General features: G+C 31.6%; 2 protein-coding genes across 13 annotated transcripts in view; one reads left to right on the top strand and one right to left on the bottom strand.

Moving 5' to 3' along the window:
* Positions 1–19,926, top strand: LOC148609889 (uncharacterized). Of its 7 annotated transcripts, none has more exons than XM_088541393.1 (9): positions 48–154; positions 1,442–1,545; positions 3,744–3,838; positions 4,825–4,926; positions 5,177–5,470; positions 13,641–13,733; positions 14,105–14,452; positions 15,121–15,237; positions 17,344–19,926. In XM_088541393.1, exons 3-9 carry the CDS (start codon positions 3,832–3,834, stop codon positions 17,415–17,417), a joined length of 1,035 nt encoding a protein of 344 aa, XP_088397519.1. In that variant the 5' UTR covers positions 48–154; positions 1,442–1,545; positions 3,744–3,831; the 3' UTR covers positions 17,418–19,926. The 7 variants fall into 7 exon arrangements, with proteins under 7 accessions (XP_088397516.1, XP_088397523.1, XP_088397519.1 ...); XM_088541395.1 differs by lacking the exon at positions 1,442–1,545 and adding an exon at positions 809–836 and having other exon boundaries at positions 65–154; XM_088541394.1 differs by lacking the exon at positions 48–154 and adding an exon at positions 834–960.
* The window catches only part of LOC148609890 (uncharacterized), a 13,864-nt gene continuing 9,200 nt past the window's right edge, over positions 17,578–22,241 (bottom strand). For all 6 annotated transcript variants that reach the window (XM_088541401.1, XM_088541403.1, XM_088541404.1 and 3 more), the window contains 3 exons: positions 22,185–22,226; positions 21,442–21,546; positions 17,578–20,041 (listed from right to left, as the gene is read on the bottom strand). In XM_088541401.1, the coding sequence (XP_088397527.1) occupies positions 19,983–20,041; positions 21,442–21,546; positions 22,185–22,226 (206 nt within the window). In that variant the 3' untranslated portion in view covers positions 17,578–19,982. The remainder of the gene's footprint in view (positions 20,042–21,441; positions 21,547–22,184; positions 22,227–22,241) is intronic.

The raw sequence follows: 22,241 nt of genomic DNA on the forward strand, positions 1-22,241 counted from the left end.
TGACTTTGTACATAATGATTGAAACGAATATTTACCCGGTAACTTGAGCATGCTACCGTCATCATATATGTGCATTCTTACCTGTAAAGTACGGTTTCTTAACAACATTCCTAAGCTGTTCAACTGGCTGCGTGTAACCATATTTTTGTATCTGGTAGGACATTTATTAGATAACCCAAAATAACAAAACAATTCGGATAATTTTCAGACTAAGCAAAAAAGAAGATTTTTTTCTTTGTGTTTATCCTTTGATTTTATATTTATATTGTTATCCTTTTTTGTGATTTTTAATATATTCCTATTGATATTTTTGGCACCATCAATGAATTATATAATGTAGAGTTTAAGTATGATTGATACATCTCATTCCGATTAAAAAAAAACTTGAAACGTAGACTGGCTATGACGGAGCAGCAACAGTCATCTTTCAGACCTTAGTTGATTGTATTCTGTCAAGGTGTAAATGAAATATTCCATGGTGTTAATAGAGACAAGCACGCATTCCTCTCCGGTATAGAGTCGTACTTTTTTTTTTAATTTGGGAACGATACAACATGAACATAATATGTTCATAGTGTAATATGAGGGCAATAAAATAGGTAATTTTAAAAAGCGAATTTGCATTTACCTTGTCGAATTTTATTTTGTTCTGATTTTTCATATTTCTCAAGTTTCGAAATTTAAGAATTGCGACCAGTATGCCAATTTTCAAAAATATCAAGAGACATCATTTTAGATTATGGAAAACAATAAATTCAAAATAACAAGCAAGCGTTTCTCGTCAAGAAATTTTTACACATCATTTCAGTTGGAAGCAGTTCAATAATTAAACTAAGGTAACGTTCAATAAAAAGGAACAATATTCAGACCGACTTAATCAAGGCTAAAGTATATTGGTTTTAAAATCCTTGAGCCAAGTCAGGATCATCGCAGTGGTTTTCCAACTAACAGTACATACAGGTAGATTAATAATGTATTGCTCAACAGACAGAATAGGGATGTTTGGCGCTCTGCAAAACCTAGATTTAACCCACCATTTCGTTTGAGGTGCATGTACCAAGTCAGGGCCATTAAGGTACCAGCTGCCACGGTTGTGTAAAATCTATTTTTTCCGTAAAATTGTGGACTCCGTCTTATAATGAAACAGACTAGTGTTCGGTAATTTTGTAGTAACCTTTATTTGTTTTCACAATTAAAATATTCAAATTGTCTTTTTTTTTTTTTTTTTGACCGATACGTGAAACTCATTCTCAGATATCGAGGGATGTGTAAACAGTTATTGAGTGCGGTTGCCTTCCATCATATATGTTTTTTTGTAATATTTTTCGCAAAGCATTGGAGGCTCAATGCTCAATTTCAGGTTTAATTAATTGTTGAACTGACTCATTCGTAAGGAATATATTTGATTTGTTGTGAAATTGCTAAACTCAGCATTTTTTAGTATTAAGGTGTACCGTAGTTCTCAAACCAGCATGGGAGGGATTGATGTTAAAATTGCACACGACGAGGACATTACTTTTTTACGATTAGGCTGGGTAGGATCTGGTATGTCAGTTAACTGTTAGTATTCCTTTGTTTGTGCATTGTGTAACTTATCATCAGATTACTTTTTGAACTGATTTAAAGGTATGTTTTATTGTGTTATTTTTTTACAGCGGTTTAAATTAGAAACGAAGGTTTTTATCACTAAAAAGTACTTTAATCATGCAACATTTACCACGCCTGTCCCAGTTAAGTTAGTTATGTATATCTTTTATTTCCATTTTCTGCTCGATTTTATGTTGCTTGAAACGCAATTCAGCCTAACGAAAAAAGTTCGGAAATGACTGCAAACGTCTGAATTAAGTAGGGCAGAAGAAAAGGTATATGATGCCAATAAGTCATGCTTTGTCTCCTTTTACGATGCACTACGATGTGTATTGTTTTGCATTCTAATATGATATGCGTAATATCAAGTCTATGAGCATAATTTTTTGGTCGTGAATTTATTTCTTTATTTTATTTATTTATATTTTTTTGTATCAGTCCTGATTTGTAACTTCTGTTAGAGTAAGTGGTAACGGCTATATCTCGATAGAAAATTCTGGATATCGAAATAAAGCACATATGACTCTAATAAGGGATAAATACGGCAAACGAATAAAATTTTTTTTAGCGGATTCTTTTCAATTTAACATTTCAAATTTAAATTTTCAAAAAAGTCATCAGCGTTAAATAGCGTTCCAATTTCAGGGTTAATATTTATATCTATCTACCTAAACAACGCAAATAAGGGCATCGTGAACATGAATACATCTACAGTTCATTACGATTATAATCCGATAGAGTATGTCTTCAACGAATTACAGTCATCTGTAACTATGTCCGTAACTTCCCGTGATAATCTCACTTTTCCCCAAAATAATCTATATCAGCAATATGCAGAGACATCCAAACAATTACCTTTACTGCATCTCAATCTTGAGATGGACACGCTCAGCATTATATTTGCTTTTTCCATTCTATAGATAATACGCGTGACGGTCTTCCTTTCTAACATGCACAAATTTGTAAAAATTTGATTAAATGACTAAAAAGTCACCCCATTTGTTGCGCAATATTTGTTTTATCTCATTAAACGGAATGTTGAAGACGAACAATAGTGTCAATTTATTTTGAACATATTTAGTGAAGGCTATTGTTTTTCTTTCAACAGATTTTGGATATTTAATTTCGTTTTGTTCTTCGATTCGCGTTCATTTACATGTTACAAGCTCATTTACCATTAGGTCACAATAAAGAGAGATTGTACAATCTAGTAAGTTGAATTCAAACTACTAGTACTGATATGTAACAACAGTTTTTTGTTTTTGTTTTAATTTGATTATTTATTTACATGATTCATATTGTGTTAAAAGCTCGTAGTTTCATTTTTAGCAATTGTTTGGATTTTGCCGTTTACATCTTTGCATTGTATCGAGTAGATTATCACTTTTCTCCTATCGAAATGGATAAATGAAAGAGCTTTAGCACAAGCTTTGACAAGAGCTTGAAAATCGTCTCTTAATTATTGAGAGTAGAATAATAATATTATATGCGAGTTCTCGTGTACAATGTTTTTTTAAATATCTAAAAGCTAAATATACAATAATTGAGCTTTAAATTATTATTAAAATGTATGTACACCTGGTGTACGTCATCGTCCGGCCGTCTTGGTGGTCGTCCGTCGTCGTCGTTAACAATTTTATTCAAAACTCTTCTTCCTGAAGCTACTGGACAAATCAAAACGATACCGTAAGGTTTAGCAGTTTGACATATGGTAAAGTGTGATCAAGGGAACCTATATTCCAGTGGAAATCAAATAAAGCAATCCGGGGACAAACACCAGACATGGAAAACAGACACGTGCATCAAATAACGTAAAATAACCAAAATAATATACACACAGTTAAAAAGGTAAACGATTAACTCAGACTCCACTAAGAACTGGGAGTATTGATTAGGTGCATCTGTAGGGTAAGCGTCCTATGCTTTTCTAGAAACACCCGACGAGTTACTCATAAAAAGATTAGGGTAGACGACATTTACACAACAGCCTTATCAAACGTTTTATCTCCACATTTATTGACACGGAAAAGTATGAAAAGTATTTATTATATGCAAATAAAGTATGTTATATGGTTTTGATGCAGAAAAAAATAATTTTCACTTATTTCTTCCTCTATAAAAAATAACGTGAGCGATTTCCTTTCTTTCCGATATAGATGCAACTATGGTAAAAAGATAAATGTATGTCTGCGAGCAGTTGTTTTATGGAAGAATGGTTAGCTTTTATGACTATAGGATCCTACAATGAAACGTATGTAAATTTTATTGATGCATTTTTCAACTTTTCCTCTACAAAAATTAGAAGAATCGTTTTTACACCTCTTTACGATTAGATCATTTTATGTTGACATCGTAACGTACTTTTCATCAGTTTTCAGTCTTCATATCAACAATATTCAGTTACATCTGTCATTTCACAGATGCTTTATAAAATTGCAAACAACTGTTCCACAATCGAGCAGAGATACTCAAATTTAAAACTCCCTTTTGTAAGATAAAATTGATCTTTAACTTCAATTCACATTGGAGCATGCGTAAATTGTACCTTTGGTTGACTCAGTGTACATTTTATTTTATACACACAAATGGTTCTTACATACTTTGTTTCATTTAAGTATTGTCAAAATGAGTGATGTAAACAAAGTCACAAATACTCATCCATCATCCAAAAGTAGTATGAATGTATACATGTATTTGACTGAACAGAGCATATACAATGGTACTCTTGAACTTTCCTGTAAGTAACGTTTTGCATTCAATGTTCTGATGTTTTGCTTAAAGTCATTTCTCTATGGCAGGGTGATCTGTAATTATGATGATTGGTCTGAGTATGCTGGCATGTTGTTGATAGTTCTTTTTTCCCTCCACTTTTAATGCCTTGAAAACGAACATTTCATGAGAAAAAAAAATATACTGATCATTAGGAAAAGAGTTCCGGACCCTTATTCAGGGAAATATTTTGAAAGGCAAAACTATAATTATGATGCAAATTTTGAATTGGTTTCTTTTTCAATTAATAAAATTCAATATTGACATATTTTCTGTACAACTGATGGGAGTGACAATAGCGAATATATTGTAATTTTGTTAGTTTGTGCTCAAATTAATTTATAAAGAAATGTAAGACAATTGAAACAAATACTGTATCAATTATGAACAATCTGAACTCATGTTCTCGATGAACTGCACTATTTAGACTTTGAAGGAATCAAACTAGCAATTTGTTTCGTTTTACAGGACATGAAACCAAACAAAGAAAGATTGGACAATTTGTTGTATATGTACTCATATTTTACGTGTTATCTGATGAATGGGTCCAGGGAAGCACAACTTGTACAGGTAAGTTCAGTCCACATTATATATCCTTTTATAAATCTACTCCGACAGCACAATATAAACACATGTATTCAAAAACTGCATAACAAAATGAATGTTATGTGTATTTCTATGCAAGTTATGTTTTACAAATACTGTGGTGACAAATGTCCAAAACATAAAACATATATCTTCGTGAACATCCCATTCAAAACAAAAAGTAATCATTATTAAATTCTGTCACTGATGTAATGTTGTTTTTTCTATTGTAAAGTTTTCTGGAAGTCGTCTCCAAATGTATTAATCGGGGGAGATATATACCTTATTTGCCACTTCATTGGAGACGGATGTACTGGTTCTCAAAAATGGATTGGTGGCCCAAACAATAACGTCATTTCGCTCGTCAAGGGTATACTCGATCATGACAAATATTCAATAGAGTTAAAAGAAAACAACGACGGAAGCACCTATCGACTTAAGATCAAGCATTTATCAGATTCTGACTTTGATGTTAAATATGTTTGCCTTTGCGGTTTTGATAAATTCGAAGGAGTTTTGAGACGACAAAGTGAGTATTACCTAAGCTAAACCATTACTTCTTCTGTTTATCTTTGTTCCGTAAAGATCAAAATAGCTGTATTATATAGCATAATGGGAATAAGATATACTGTCCCAACCATTATAATCCACGAAATTTCGAAAAAAAATATTTTCAGTATAAGTTCATTTGTAATAGGATAGGAACGATAAAGATAGAGTGGTTGATAAATACTTTTTTCCTTACCTCAATGTTTCAAATTCTAACTTTATTCCCCTAAACTGTTAATTACTGGTCTCAGAGCCACACAAATTTTAAAATGCTTAAGTACTTAACTTTCATTATAACTCTAATTATTTTATTTAATTGATGATGTCACAAGTTGTTAAAATAAATTTTCTCAGACACGGCCTGGAGAAAGATTGATTTAATTTAATTAGTTATTTTATGCATAACTAAACTAAAACATGTTTAAATAAACTCAACAATGTTTATCGTACAATACAAATGATCAATTCATTTTTTTTTCAAACTATTTTATTGTTCTTAGGTTCACCTACGGGAATCGGTGATGTAATGCTCTATGTGTGTTTAAAAGAACATTCAGTTTTATGCTTTTTTTAATTCTCTTGCATTTTGTTCCCTTTCATTTAATATTCCTTCAGTTGGTTTAAAACTATCTGCTAGTTCATTTGCAACTACTTAATTCACTGAAGATTTATTTTTCAAACATGTTTGCTGTTCCGTATTAATTTCTTTAGTTATACTTTAAAGACTTTTAACCGTTACCCACAGTAAGTATATATATTAAAGGTAGATCACACATTTCACTTTTAGTAGAAAGATTCTTCTAATATACTCAAATATGACCTTGAACGAACATACTGTAAGATCTCTAGAATAAAATGTAGGTCAACGAAGAGAGATAACTGAGCCTACATATAGACGTTTTTTTTTACATTTTATGAAGGAAATTTCCAGTTTCGCATCTTTTTAAAACACTATTTGTTCATTTAAAATGCATACTTTTGAAAGAAGAAAATGATTTTGCTAGATGACGGAAAAGAATGTTCCGTGCGTGTAAAATGTTTGATCTACCTTAAGAGCCTTTTTTCCTGATACGATGTGCATCTGAATTAATTTAACATTAGCTTGGACCCATTTCAAACATCCATTGAAAAGCAGTGATTTTTTTTTGTTTTTGTTTTTTGTTTTTGTGCTTGTTTATTTTAAATGTCTTTTGTCATACATATCACAAATTATTACTGAAATAAGGAATAGATAGCTAAAACATCGCATAATGTTTTTTATTTTTTTTTTTATTATTTTTATTATTATTATTATTATTATTATTATTATTATTATTATTATTTTCATATAAGTCTGGTAAGGCTCGTTATTAATGTTTTTATGTTTTTCATGTAACGCTGTTTGATATGACTAAAACAGCGAACACTAGCCGTGTATCCCGCTTCAAGCATCAAGCTTAGTTCCATGTAGAATCATGTCTTATTGGATTCTTCAAATTTCTTCCTCCTTTAATGTTAAGATTCTTATTTTGAATGTTGGAAAATCAACAGCCATTTGCTTTGTTTGCCTGTAAAAAAATCAGGCTCAAGTTTTTCATCTTAAGAAATGATTAAGAACATCCTGATAAAACTTTTTTTTCAATTTTGGAACACTTCATTCACTGTCTGGAAAAGTATCTCAGTGTACATACACAATATACACATGCCAAACATGACCTACATGTATAAGATATTGCAAATCAGATATTTTATTCAAAACGTGTTTTTAGTTTTTACACGTTTTCTGTGAATAAAATCCTGTTACTCTAGTTTCTTGTGTAAAATGTAAGAAATTCCAAAATTTCGTTTGTAAATGGTGTACATCTTTTTGAACATACGCCAAAAAGCTGTAAGAATTACACATATGTATATCAAAATTACTTTACCGCACCGTTAATATGGTGCATGGATGTACACATAAATAATTAATGGTCATGTGTAATTATCTGTGCTCAATATCCTACATGTAGTTTTTGTGTTTGTTATGAAAGGTCTAATCTAATGTTGGTGCCAAGCAATCCTCCCGTGCTATGTGTTTTCAGCAAGTCAACTTCTTGTGGAAGAGTAATCAAAGGAACCAAGGTTATAGCGGAAATAACAAAAATGTAATCTAGGGACAAAGACCAGACATACATACACAACAAAGACCATAAAGTAACTAAAATCATACAGACAAAGTAACAAAAGCAAGCGAGCAACTCGGATTTCACAAAAAAAACGAAGTTGTCGTTATTTCGGTCAGCTGCCTCCTTGTCTTTCAAAATGTTGTTATCCGCTACTTGAAAATCTTGAAAAACAAAGACATTCGTGTCCTTTCGGTGGAGGGGGTACGACAATGTCTTCTGGGTTTTCAGGTTATATAAGCATCGCCCGGCTGCGAATCATTAGAAGTTTTGAACCTGATTTTAAGGTATGACAAGCTTTTTCATGCATTTTAGTGGAGATAACATGTTTAATTGTTCAGACCAAAAAAAAACCAGCTTGGTTCTGCACCTCCTGAGGAGGCCCAAGTAATAAACATAAATCTGCCAAATCTAGAGGAAGTTCAAAACTCCTTCAAACCACTAAAGAGTGGTAAATATTCAGGTAATGACCCCAGCCATGCTAAAAAGCACAAGTCAGATATTTTAATACCATCAGGTATACTACTGAACTTATTCATATACATCTGGGCAAAGGACTGGAGTAAGGAACTTATAAATAAAATTTCAAGAAAAAAGAGATATCCATATGTAACAAATGGAGAATAAAAACAGTGCTTTCAATTACCAGTAATTGTCTGTAGAACACATCTGGACAGACTATTAAAGATCATTTAGAGAAACGGTCAACTAAAGCATGCGTTAAAACCTATGCAAAAGTAATCAGAAATAATTTCGTCAGCTGACAATATGAAGGAAATTTCCGATCGAAATAATACTTACAGGAAAGCGAAAGAATTGACAACCTTTGATCGAATAATTTTGATATACTGAATTTAAGGTTTTAAAACTTTGTTGGAAGCAAAATATACCCCCTACAAAAATTACAAAAAAAAGAAGAAAAGAAAAGGATAGAAGAAAACAGAAAATGAAAACAAAACAAGAAACACATGAAAAACGTTTGAATCTTAATTCCAAGTCTTAATAAGATATACTTAAAGTATACATGTTTTTGACATTTATAATATTGTTGGCCTTTAACATAATGACACCTAAGTCAGAACAAATCTGTATGTATTTTCTGTACTGCTGATAAAATATGAAGCTGCAACAAATGTTTCCAGGGCAAGTTTATTATAAATGTCAGAGTATGTATAGACGTTCAAACAAATTCTAAATTTCCCTATCGTAAATATAGTTATAATGCAGGAGCACAACCAAAATCCACTCCAGAATTTTGAGGAAAATACGTTTGACATGAAAAAGGAAACGATTCGGCTTTAAAAGAGCATCATTAGTGCCCATCAGAATGTGGAAAACTCACAAATATTATTTCAAGGATAAACTAACATACTGACCACGATTTCAGTTGCTCGATATAGCAGTTTTTATACCATCACAAAAGAAAATGAAATGTGATCAATAAATTAATCGGTCGTATAATGGTATCACCATGTCGTTGTTTGTGTCCATGAACTTGAGAAAAAGTTAACAAGTCCATCTTTACACATTATTCCTTGGGAAATTGTTTAGGGCCCTCTATTTTATGGAGGTTTTTGCCCCACCTGTGTTGAAAGCAAGAGATTATGATGGGAGAATAGTTGGTATTATTAGAATGGATATTGTTGATCCGATTTTGATAATACAGATGTCAATGTGTTCCTGTTAAAATTATGCTGACGTTTACGCGGTAGACAAACATGATACTTAATCACTTTTGAGTTAAATTGTTAATTATGTTTACAATGTCCAAACACTGTATTTTAATTTGTTTACCATTGCACTTGTATAACGATTGATACTCTGCACGGAGTGACAGCTATCTATGATACCACCCCCACTTCACCATCTCTACAGACCGTCAGATAAAGTTGTACACGTGGGTGTGTTGAGGAAAAATGTCATAAATTGTCATATTTTCATCTACGAAAACAAGCTACTGTTAAACTGATCTTAGGACGTGCAATTTTGTCGATGTTCATATTTTAAGTATACAAGTTCATACAATAAAACTTACAAAACAAGTCAACAAAATATCAAAATGTGCTATAAAAATGAGTCACATCGGACCACATAAATGTCAAAAGTGCAGTGGGAAGAAGACAAAATTGTGCATCCAATTTTTATAGTAGGTCAATGAATATGTATATTTTTCCAAAAGTGCTGCAGGAAGTATGACAAATCTACATGACAGTTAAAAACCGGTTTGCAACTTGCTTGTAATGGCGTTTTCTTGCATTTCAACGAATATTAAAACCCAACGATAGCGATAAATAACTTTCTGCAGCAGTTTTCAGGTAAAATAAAATATGCTCTATGAAATGAAGTATAAATCAAGTAAATCGACATAGCGCATGCCACTGCACTTTTGCATTTTCTAAACCATATAATTTTACATATAGCGGCGACATTGAAACAAGCGCACTGGCGACCTCAGACACGTTGACATGCATGTGACGGATACGTGTGAATATGCGATTCAGTTGTGATAGCAGACTACACTTTGAGTTTCTTATATTTCGACAACTAAAGAAATTTTTCATTGAATATTGTATCTATTTATAATATAATCTGCAGAAAAGTCAATAACCCGTGTTAAAGATATCTCCTTATTTCTGCTGAACAAAACAATGAACCACCCCCACCCCCCTTTTTGTATGGTTTCTTAGAAAATATTTCTTATCCAACACTTTCTTGGCAATATCCTCTTTCATTCAAAATTTGTTATGAGTTGACTATCTCCGAAATCTGCATAAATGAATATATATATCAGATCCACTTTCGTAGCTGATAGACTGTCGTACTCTAAACAAGAGGCTGATAAGTTCGCGGAGTTAGCCTGGAGCATTGCCATTTTGTATATTGTAAAACGTTTGTTAATTTCTCTTTTCTCGCATTTTAGGCAATTTTCCCAAACTGTTTCTTCGTATAAATAGCTACTTTTCATAAATACTGGAAAACCTGTTGCTTTCCTTGTGGCTTTGTTTGTTAGAGTAGGTGATACCACATTTATCTCAGACCTCACTGTCATATTCTAAGATGGGGCGTATAAAGACAAGATATAACTTATATACACTTAGAATAAGGTTATCAATGTAAGTGTTCCATTAACCATAATCAGAAAATGTTACTTCAAGATGCTTATGAGTAGCTGTAGTTTGTATTTTCACCCCATTAAATGAAACAGTAATAGGTTCCTGTAATTCATTATAAGAGAACAGAATGATCTCAGTTTTATCTGGGTTGAAAGACATACGCCATTTAGAGAATCAATCATTCAATTCCCTTAAATCGTGATTAATTATTTTCTATGTCATCAAGACTGGAATTAGAGTAACCCAAAGACGTATCAATTGCAAACAATCTAGTTGGAGAAGATAATTTGCCCCCGACATCATTTATATGTATAAGGAATAGCAAAGGTCCGACTGCAGATTCCTGTGGGATTACAGCTCGGAGAGTAGCGAAGGAAGAAGACGCAAAATTGTTCTCTGCATTTTGTTTTCTACAAGAAAGACAATTTTTGAACCAGTTTAATAACTTTCCTTTAATACCATACGATTTTAACTTACACAACATACGACGATGCAAGACTCTGACGAAAGCTTTAGAAAAGTCGCATAAGACGACACAACTGTATTCTCCTTTCTCCATTGAGTTCAGAACTGTGTGGTACATTTCTAATAGCTGGTGCACAGTTGAGTAATGCAGTAGAAACCCAGTTGGTATTCACAGATTAAACTATTATTGACATGGTGGTTGTAACCATGTTTATAAACTATTCTTTCCATTATTTTACCGACACAACTGATAAGAGATATTGGGTGATTGTTTGAGGGAGTAGATTTGTCTCTCGTTTTACAAATAGAGGTAACAAAGGCAAATTTCCAATCAGAAGGGTATATACAAATTCCCGTTACAGGTTATACACCAAGCTTTCAATATGTATTTAATTGTAATCGTATAATTTATATCTTTTATTAAATCTAACAAAAACCCGGCAGACACCCGAATATATCAGGAAGAGGTGTCCCAAACATTGTGAATTTAAGTTTAAAGTTAGAACTCTATTGATTGAGTGAGAGTTATATATAGTGGGACTGCTGAGCCCTGCCAAGTGCAGTTCCAATTCCTACTTGACCATTCAACTTGGGACAACCTTCGTGAATTGATAAATGTATCCAGTTTTGTTCTGAATTAACATCGGAGCGATTTACGTGACAAGGGCTTATACCTGAAATTTTATACCGAATGGCCTATACCTACAGGCTTATACCCAAGGATGTATACCGAAATATTTATCTTTTATTCTAAAAATAAACGTGATTTTATCGGATGAATAATTTGGAGCAATCAATTAATAGAACATCCATTTACAATGCCCAAAAGAGGAGTTACATTGGTCATGTAACGCATCGAATGTCCCCCAAATTATTTCAATATATTATGCAGAAGATAAGATCACGTCTTTACTATTGTGACAGTACTGCATTGTTTAGATATGTTAATTAAACATGTGTCGAAGAGCCTCAGTGATATGGTGTCACACTCTAACTACTTAATGTTTTTATCATATTGTCTTGTACGAAATTAGAACTGCACATCGTATCTGCACCTATTCTGAAGGAGTGTGTACTGTATCTACTAGAGTATTATAGCAACAGTTCTTAGTTTATCTCTAGTACGTCATCTACCGAGAGGATAGATATCATATTATGCACCACATTTACGTCCGTCTATTGTCAATGTATCATGAGTTAAAGGGGTTTGAAATTTGGCAACACCCACTATGAATCCCCTTTTAAATATTTGTCCGATTTTGAACATTTTGTTTTATTGGATACCTTATGAAAGTCCCTACCTGCGTGTTGTAATCAGATTTGTGATATCTTTCATGATTATTGAGTTGTAATGGACATTTTCTTTTTCATATTTTGTCTGCTTTTGATTTTATTTATTGACTTTCTTGTGAAAATGCCTCCTCCCTTTTTCTATCAGATTTATGTTTTTGTTTTTTGTTACATTGATCGGAGTAAAAAGCCATAGTTTTTAAGAGTCCTTAGACAGTATTTTTTCATTCGTAACATCAAGGAACAGTATATGGAATGGCAAATGCAACTAAGCATGAACTTTATAGACTTTAAGAAAGTATTCGACAGTGTATACAAGAAATATTGTGGAAAACAGTAAGATCATATTACATACTAATGAAGATATATATTCTTTTGAGAGGATGCTACTCAAACTTTGAGTGGAGTGTCATTTTGGAAGGACAATATCAAAGTAATTTCATGTCAAATTTCGAGGTAGGCAAGGATTTTTACCATCACCTATTCTATGTTTATAGTCATTGTGTGGATTTAAATACAAACAAAACGTGACAAAAAGACAAGTATTTAAAGGAGCATGTTCAGCCATGTAAAAGACATGGACTTTGCAGACGACCTTGCAAAAGTCTCAGGAAAACATCATCCACTTACCAAAAAGACTAATAAGCAAAATATTCTTGAAAAGAAAACTGGGCTTAACATCAGTACCAAGAGAACCATAATAATAACAATCAATGCGCCAGCAGAGCCTGTCATCTTGAGTGCAGAGTCTAAAGACGGAGAATATGATGTTACTAACCTATGAGGCATTATAGGAGAGGATAAGGAACTGGAAATGAAATGAAAGCCAGACTCAATAAAACACGATCAGTATTTGCTCAACATCAGCACATCTGGAAGTCCAATAACTCCAACTTTACAAAAGTAATGTAAAGTCAGTCCTCTGTATGGGTCCGAATTAATAAATAGTAAACGTTCTTGGAGTTGAACGACATGTGTGTTCATATAGATGTAGAGGGGGTCGTTCAGAAAAAATTAATGTCGTCCTACATTTGCCATGTTAATTATCAGTTCATCTTGAAATCCTCAATTAAAGGGAAAAAAGGCATTTACCATTAGTCAAAATATCCCATGATTATTCCTCCAAGGTTTTTTCTTTTAGATTTCAATTCTGAATGGTACGTGAAAGCTATCGAGATATTTTATGGTTGGTCTACTACGGTAACAAATGTCATGGTTGAGATTTTTGAGGATCGTATGTTAAAATTTTGTTTATTTTGTGCATTTTTTGTTGTCATATTTTTTTTTCGCTTACTTTTGCTTTGTTTTGTTTGTTATTATTGCGGTGGCATACTGAAATAGTATATTATTTGCCTTTTCATTTTTATTACCCAATCTTAATCACCCAAGAACTTGTCTATGTAAGTGTAGAATTTAGCTTACTCTTGGTACCTTAAAAAAGTAGAATAAGAGGAAATATCAATACCCAGTGTATAATCTGCTAGAATATTATCAGAAACTCAGCAAATTATTTGATTGTTCAGTTTTACACTAATATTCTATTCCTTGGAAATTGTTAGATGTTGTTTGATTTATCTTTGATTTCAATATGTGTATGCATTGTAGGCCGTTTTACGTTGACAATAGCAGAGAACCGCAACAACACAGTATGGACAATTTGTATGTTTGCCAACACGTCACTTGCATATGATATGAAGGATCTAAACAGACTCTGGATGCGAAAACCAATTGAGTCCAATGCCTCCTACGATATAATTGTGCTTGATAAACATTTCGTAGAAAGATCGGTCAAAGACGGATATACGTTGTGTATAATGAACCCAAGTCAGAGTGACTTTGAGTTCAAATATCTGCTTAACTATTATTCTTCACTCTTCGATGGTGTTTTAAAGAATTCAGTGTTTGAAAGGGTTTTAACATCGACGGTCGGGAGATTGAATAATGAAGACAAAGGTATTTTATTAGATGGTGGCTGTCCGCTTATTGAGATAGGAATTAAGGGAACCAGGATATCAAAAAAGTTGTATATTATAACAGGATATTTAACACCAAGTCAGTGTGTTAGTCATACAAGTAATGTCATAATAAGTTAAAGGGAACATTTTGTAGAATTAACATAACATATTAATCACCTTGTTATTGAGCATTAAAATTTATGCATTATATCTTACTAAAAAATTCTCAATATTTTCAGTATTTTACATAAGAAAACAGGTTTTGAAGAAAGAAGTTAACAGTTTAAGTTCAGTTAAGAAAACGAATTGGAATTTCCAACCCAAAATTAAATGTAAATATATTGAAGTACAAATCAGTGTTAGAATCAGATATAGAAATATTGATGTATCAATTGTGCACAACATACGGACGAAAAAACATTGAAACCTGCTCAGCAATACTGAACACTTTTAGTGATACATGTATTATTAATAAATATTTATAACTTTAACTTAAATTTAATAATGTGTACACAAACTAACTTCTTCATTTGCTGGCTCATCTACGGTTAATTTTGCAAATGAAAGTATTACATGGTAATTTGCAAAGATTGCTAACAATAGTTTATTTCAAATGTACCTTACTATACAATACATTGTCATAATCTTTTCTATTCATCTATTTAGACGCTGATGTATCAGATTGTACAGTGACAATTGCAGTGATTTTAGTAGTTTCCATAATTTCTAATGTTGTGTTAATTATTGTTGTTATATTGCTGTACAGAAGGAGACCAAACAAAAGTACGTAGAAAAAGTAGTACTGCTTCGTACTTTAACAATTAAATATGAAAATGCGTCTTTACAATAATGTTAATTGTTCAATATTGAACTATTGAGCTGTATAATAAATCTACAGTTATTTTCAGCAATAATGAATTAATGGAACGTTTCTTTTTGTTTTATTTAAGGTTAATTCTCAAGATCTAGAAGCGTTATTACACTTTTTGAACTCAGCAATTACAAGGCTTCATTTTTTTCTCAACCTTCATCCAAATTGTCCAATGTGCCATGTTTTATTGCAGAAACATTTCGGAAACCGATATTTTGGTTAATTTATTAATGAATAAAATTCTCATATTATATTTATGTTTAATTGTTGTATCCCATTTCCAAATTGGAGAAATATAATCCTATAATTCATGAGAACTTATCTCGTGTCTTCAAAATACTCGATTTATTTAATCTACAACAAATTGTTTAATTCGTTGTAGTTTTTCAAAAAGATATTTTGTTTGTTTTTTGTTTTTTTGTTTTTGATTTTTTTTTTTTTTTTTTATTTATTTATTTTTTTTTTTTTTGGTGTGTGTGTGTCTTACAATATTGTCGCAGAAATATCCCGTCTTACCTAATGGATTAGCAAAATAACTACCTTTACGCGCTTCATGGGAACCACTCTTACACATCCAAGAATCGTAGCCGTAATGATATTCGAAAATATATAGTTGCGTAGTTTGACTGATCGAGCACCAAAATTATACAACTTCCCTTAATTGACGTCATCTTTCATAAAAAAAAATAAGAAACTTTAGATAGGAATAAAGTTACGACACTCTTCAAAGTTTGTGTTATGAACATCATGCATATTGGAGCCTGGTATCAAGAGATGCGGATATTTTACTCTGTCGTTTAATCATCTAGATCTGGAATGAAAACATTTTCGTATGCATTTATAAAATAAATATACATGTTCCCATATACAAGCACATAAACAAAACGTTTGCTCCAAACTGACGACTATGCAAATTACGTCAGCGACTTTTACTTCTTCAAATGTGGCATTTTCGAGTTCATAATTTAAGAATAAGTCCCAATACAGTTCAGACACTGTGTATGATAGAGGCGATTTGTGATATAGCAAGCAAAAAAATAAATACCGAATAAACGGTGCTTTTTTTATCTACTTATGCTACACTATGCTGATGTTTTTTTTTTTCATCTGTAATTTTGAGAAAAAAATACATTTATCTCCTGCTAAAATCAACAAATTTAACCTATTAAAGGACTCTTGCTAGATGCATATTTCATACAAAATTGATTTATCTTTTAACCTTTGTGCAACAACCGAATAACAAATTAAGACTGATTATGTCGCCCAGCAAAGACATTACTAATGTTTTTTCGTTTATTGTTTTTTTTCTTTTTTTTTTTTTCAAAATTAAAAATCATATTCAAGTTCATATATTTTACAAATAATAACTAATTTCAATTTGATATTTTATATTCTGTTGCTGAAATCCATGGCTGAAAATTCTGTGCAAAAAAAAAAAAGATTTTTTTATCTTTTTTTTCTCAAATATATCTGTTTTGTGGAAAAGTCTCGGGGAGGAGTGCTCGCCTCAAGTACAAGGTTTTGATCTATGACCTAGTCACACCAAATGCTTATAAAAAGGTAATAATTGCTTCACTGTCTAGCAGGGATGGTGTGACGACTGGTTGGCTTGAAGTCAGAATAATGTGTTCCAGTAGTGTGACAAGCCTACCTGTGTGTTGTTGCTTTTTTTGAGCTAGCACAATAAAAATCCGCGTATCGGACTAGTACAATGCACGGTCTGTTCGATTGGTTAAAGCTAATTGTTACAAAATGCATGAAACATCTGAAACCACAATTAGTCAATTAATAAAAGATTAGAATCAGACCTTTCAACTTTTGTGAATGTATTTTGTTGCAATAGTCGAGAGACTTCTATTAAATTTCTGCATTGAAATGGAAGGCACATACTTTACATGTTTTATTATTCCAAAGGTTAATTAATGAGGTTTTGTAAGATAAACTACTGGAAAGAAGAGAATTTCCTCTGTTGCTTAGTATATGTTTAGATTCAACAGTCTTGTACATGTATTTTTCAGAGACATCAAAGGACACTCATGAACTCAATCAGCACAAAAAAGAAGAAGGAGCTTTAATCAACGGTGAAAATTAAGATGGCCTTATGGCAATAATATAGAATAACCATTTAATTAATTCAAGATGACCTACTAATACATTGGATATATGGCTATAGTAAATTATAATCTCTGCAAAATATTTTTGTCTGCTAGAGTAGTTTGTTATAGCTCTTGTCATGACCATCACCTAATCTGTTCTGTTTTTTTTTCTTATTTGAGAAAATAAGTCTGTGTTTTACCTCCTTACAATTGAACGTCAATGTAACATCAAATATTTTAACAATCTCTTGCTCTTGTACGTTTTCTTACATATATCTGTTATTTGCTTTATACTAATAAGTATTGATTTGATCATATTTTCGTTTTGATATTTTTTGTAGTTACTAACGATGTTCATTGACAATCAGATGCTGTATACTTTTGAATGATAATTTGTGTTTTTTATGACCCATTTTTAATATTAAAAAGCATAGTTTTCCTCTCCTTGAAAAAAGAATCTGTGAAAGAAATAGTACGATGTCAAAAAGTAAACAATTGGTAACCGGATCTTTTTCTACAAGTTCTTACAAGTGCTTTCGGAAATTGTACTAGGTGTCAATTAGTCTTTGTACATCATTTTTTTCCTTCTGTTTTCTAGACTTAAAATCTATTATTGATCAAAGATTGAGCTTGTACACATATAGTTTTGCCATAATTCTACTGAAATCATATTCCTAATATTATAAAGACTTTATATCGTTTTATGTATACTTTCTAAAGAATCTAATGTTCGAATATTGTCCTAGATATGATGAAAACTCTCCAAACGATACAAAATACAAAAGTGCGCCAATACGGGATATAGCCGTCCAATATGTCATATTGGACTGGTTAAAATCCATATTGGCTTATATAATTCGCGTATTGAACTAATTAGTCAATAAAAGTATAATTGAGCACGGTTTTCCATATTGGCTGAGTTATTGGTCCTCGGCTAGAAATATTGAACTTTGGCTACGCCTCACTCTGATGTGGCTGGCTTCGGACCACTGACTAAACCAATATGGTTAACATTATGTAATAATACTATAATATAGTATATATATGTATATATTTAAAAAAAAATGACCTGATCAACTCTAGAGTTTACGATTGCAAAATGGACACTCAGCAAGAAAATATATTTAAAATATAGATATTCCAGTTGTTCAAACAATATTCATCATTGTAAACATTCATATGGGCCTGCATTGATGATTGTTGATAGTATTTATCTCATCACAGTTTTGTTTAAAATTGAACTACTTGAACTAATTCAATTATTTTACCAGTGCAATATACATCCCAATTTCAAAATTCATACATTTAAAAGACTGTCATTGTAGAAACCCAGGTAGTTCCTGTGATATAGATGCCACATGGTAAATCTTATCTCATGGAATTGTTTCTTCCAATTTCATATTGTTATTCTTGTTTGTCAAATAGAACTACGAGACAAAAGTAAACCAACTTTTGCACAAAACGAAAGAATTATCTCCCTATTTCAATGCATTTAAATTCATTTTATGTAATTCAATTCTCTTAAATCGTTGTAGTTAATTAAAAACCAACATGCAACTCTGAGAAAGGATGTATTTAAAATCAAAATGTATTAACAAAATTTGTAATGTGCTGCCACACATTGCTAGTTTGACAACAATGCAATATTGTCGGATTCAATTTCGAACTCATCATATAATATGTTCTTGCCATGACTCTAAATGTGTTCATATATATATATATATATAAATTGTACACAGTTTTCAAATAAATAATTAAAACGTTTTTTTCGTTCTCTTTCAGTTTAGCATAATTCTTACATTTCGAAATTCATTAAACGTTAACATCCAATTTACATATTTTTTACTGGACTTCAATTGACCATATACATGGGAAATTTGCTTCTTTGGTGTAACTTGTTTTTAACTTATATAACCAAACAGGATGAACAAACATGCTTTGCAGATGCTGTACTTCACATAAATACATTTATATACTTTAATAGACATAATATAAGAATGTATATTACAGTTTCCTGATTGATAAATAATGTTGACATTATAAGTGAATATTGGACTATATCAGAAATTTAAATGATTCATACATAGACAGGCCATTACGTAATGAATTGATGGTGACCATCCATTTCTATAGGTCACAGAACGAGAAACAAAGCACTGATGACACGTTATAATGTTTAAGAGAAAGATTAATGGGCCTATTAGGTACCAAGTTGGTCAAGTAGAGAGCTCTGATAAGTACCAAATGGTATTCTCCTTGAAAATGTCGCATGCTGTTGTACTTTGGCGTGTTTGATATAGCAATGGACTATTTATCCAAGCACATTATTTGTAACTTGTGTAATATTGTTATACCTTTTTCTTTTGCAATTGATTTTTAACATTTTTGTATTCTCACAAATCAATATTTTCGTAAATTCGATACTGGTTACAGCGTACAATGTATATAGGCAATTAATTTAGTCGATGTTTGGTTGTGTATTAAAATTAAAGTATATTGATATTAGTTAATTTTTGTAAATGTTCGTTCGACTATTTTATCAATCATTCATCGCAGAACTCTCACAGGATCATATCATAAACAGACACATCTTGTTCTCTGTCTCTGTCATCTCTACGAGCTATTAAAAAATAACGCAGAAGGTATACGATAGTACAACATTAATTAATTTCATTTAAAAATGGAACAAAAAAAAACATGCAGTATATACGTTGAAAAAATATCATATTTCTTTATCATTAATGTTCCAAAGAACAAGAGGTTCCCGGGAGCCTGGATCACTCACCTGGTTGAATTTTGCCTATCAAAGACAATGAATTTAACAAGAAGTTGTCCAATAATATTGACTCAAGAAGACTTTGGTACGACTTGTCATGAGAATCATTTCAGCAATTGAAAGTTTCTTTCTATCTATCATAGTTGTCTGTGCTATCCTCCTTTGGTCTCTCTACCAGGAATAATGACTGGTATTTACCGTCTATATACTAAACTCCACAAGAATCCGTACAAACATCGTTTCATAGCTGGATCTGTAAAATGTATCACCAAACCTCTTTCAAAACTTTTAACTCCTATACTCACAACTGTCAAAGAGGATTTGCAGTCCTATCAAAACACTTGTTACTCCCGTAGTGGTATTAATTCAATGTGAATCCTAAAAAATTCGAAAGATCTTTTGGAGGCAATCAGTTCAAGATTATTATCTGAATATAATACTATTAAAACCTATGATTTTTCAACACTGTATACTTTTATCCCCCATACTCGGTTAAAATCCCGACTTAAAAACAGTATACCTCGTTGTTTTCCATTCCAAAAAAATGATGGTACAACTAGATTCAAATATATAGTTTTTGTTAGAGATACTTTGTAAGAAATAATTCGAAATTATCTTCCACATATAAAGAGGAAGATGTTTACAAAATGCTGGAATGACTAATATTCAATCATTATAAGAACCAATGCTTAGTAAGGCAATCTTCTATTACAATGCTATAAAATGGTGATTGTTACAGAGTTGTCTGCCCTTAAAAAATATTTATGTGCAGTGCATTTTAATCAAAATGTATTTCATGTTACTAAAATGATAGGAAAAATCTTGTTTCTATTCCTTGATCCTGTGATTAGGTGTACAAAACAAATTACATTGTGTTTTTCATACGAGGTTTTGCGAACAGCCTGGTTCTTAATTATATACTAAAATTGCTCTGATCAATTTAAATATTCTTAATTAAAACAAAAATAATAATAATAATACATACTGACATGCTTCAAGGAGTAACACCTAAATAGCAGTATTATAATCGAGTATGTAGTAAAGAATAAATAAATGAAAAATATAAAGCCAAATCTCTAATAGAGAGGTTCTACCATGTGCCTCAATTTAGTGTTTTGAAAATTCTAATACTGCAATCAATAAATATTGATAAATATTATAAATAAAATCTGATATAAATCGGAATCGGACAGGTCAGACTACGGTAATGGTGACTGTCCTGGGTTAAATGATTAAAAACATACCCTTTCCCTGTCGACATCTTCCAATACTTGCATAAAACAATACAGCAGAAAGAATTCCCGAACCAACGATGTACATCAACACAAACTTTCCATTTGACACGTTTTCTGACAATAGAAAAATTAACAAGCAAAATGTCTGATTTCATCATGAAAGGGAATCAAGTCTATTGAACCTTGAATATTTTATTATTTTTTTACACCAATAAATACATTATTGGTTTTTCAGCAATCAAATTTAATATTCCATTAACAACATGATGACAATTTTAGAAATAGTCTACTGCGTGTCGTTCATGCGACATTTGCAGAGAGATTTTGCGTCCGTTGTTTGTTTCATTGATAAAATGGTGTCAAGTTATATGTGAACCTCGTAATAGTTATACTGATTTTTCTCAAGATATTATTAAAACCAAGCAACGTACTTTTCATTGTTATTCATTTCATTAGTCGAATAATAGATATAAACTAGACATACTGACAAACTGATATTTAGCATGATCGTTTTATACTGTGCAAATGTAGGTTTAATAAAACTGTAAAGTCTGTAGATACACGTATTCCTCATTTACCTTCTAACATGGATGCATATGGTTAATCTGAAAATCATAGCCTGATAAATTTGTGATAAATATGTAACAAGTATATAAAACGAATCGAAATAACATTTAAACAGATAATATGTTGAATTTGATTTTTTTTTTTTTTTTTTTGTCATACTGTGTTACGCTGTATTTAATACATACCATTTAGAACCACTGTTGTTGTTATGTTTCTTGATATTACACCTGTAAACATAAAAA

The sequence above is a fragment of the Perna viridis genome, chromosome 8 (genome assembly GCF_037379345.1).
Source record: "Perna viridis isolate PV_CMFRI_1.1 ecotype Kerala chromosome 8, ASM3737934v1, whole genome shotgun sequence".
Classification (NCBI taxonomy): domain Eukaryota; kingdom Metazoa; phylum Mollusca; class Bivalvia; order Mytilida; family Mytilidae; genus Perna; species Perna viridis.

What these genes read in the sequence shown, in the direction of transcription:
- LOC148609889 (XM_088541390.1), top strand. An exon ending in GGGAAGCACAACTTGTACAG is followed by an intron (nt 4,927 to 5,176) that starts GTAAGTTCAGTC and finishes TCTATTGTAAAG; the next exon opens with TTTTCTGGAAGTCGTCTCCA. An exon ending in ATTGAATAATGAAGACAAAG is followed by an intron (nt 14,453 to 15,120) that starts GTATTTTATTAG and finishes TCATCTATTTAG; the next exon opens with ACGCTGATGTATCAGATTGT.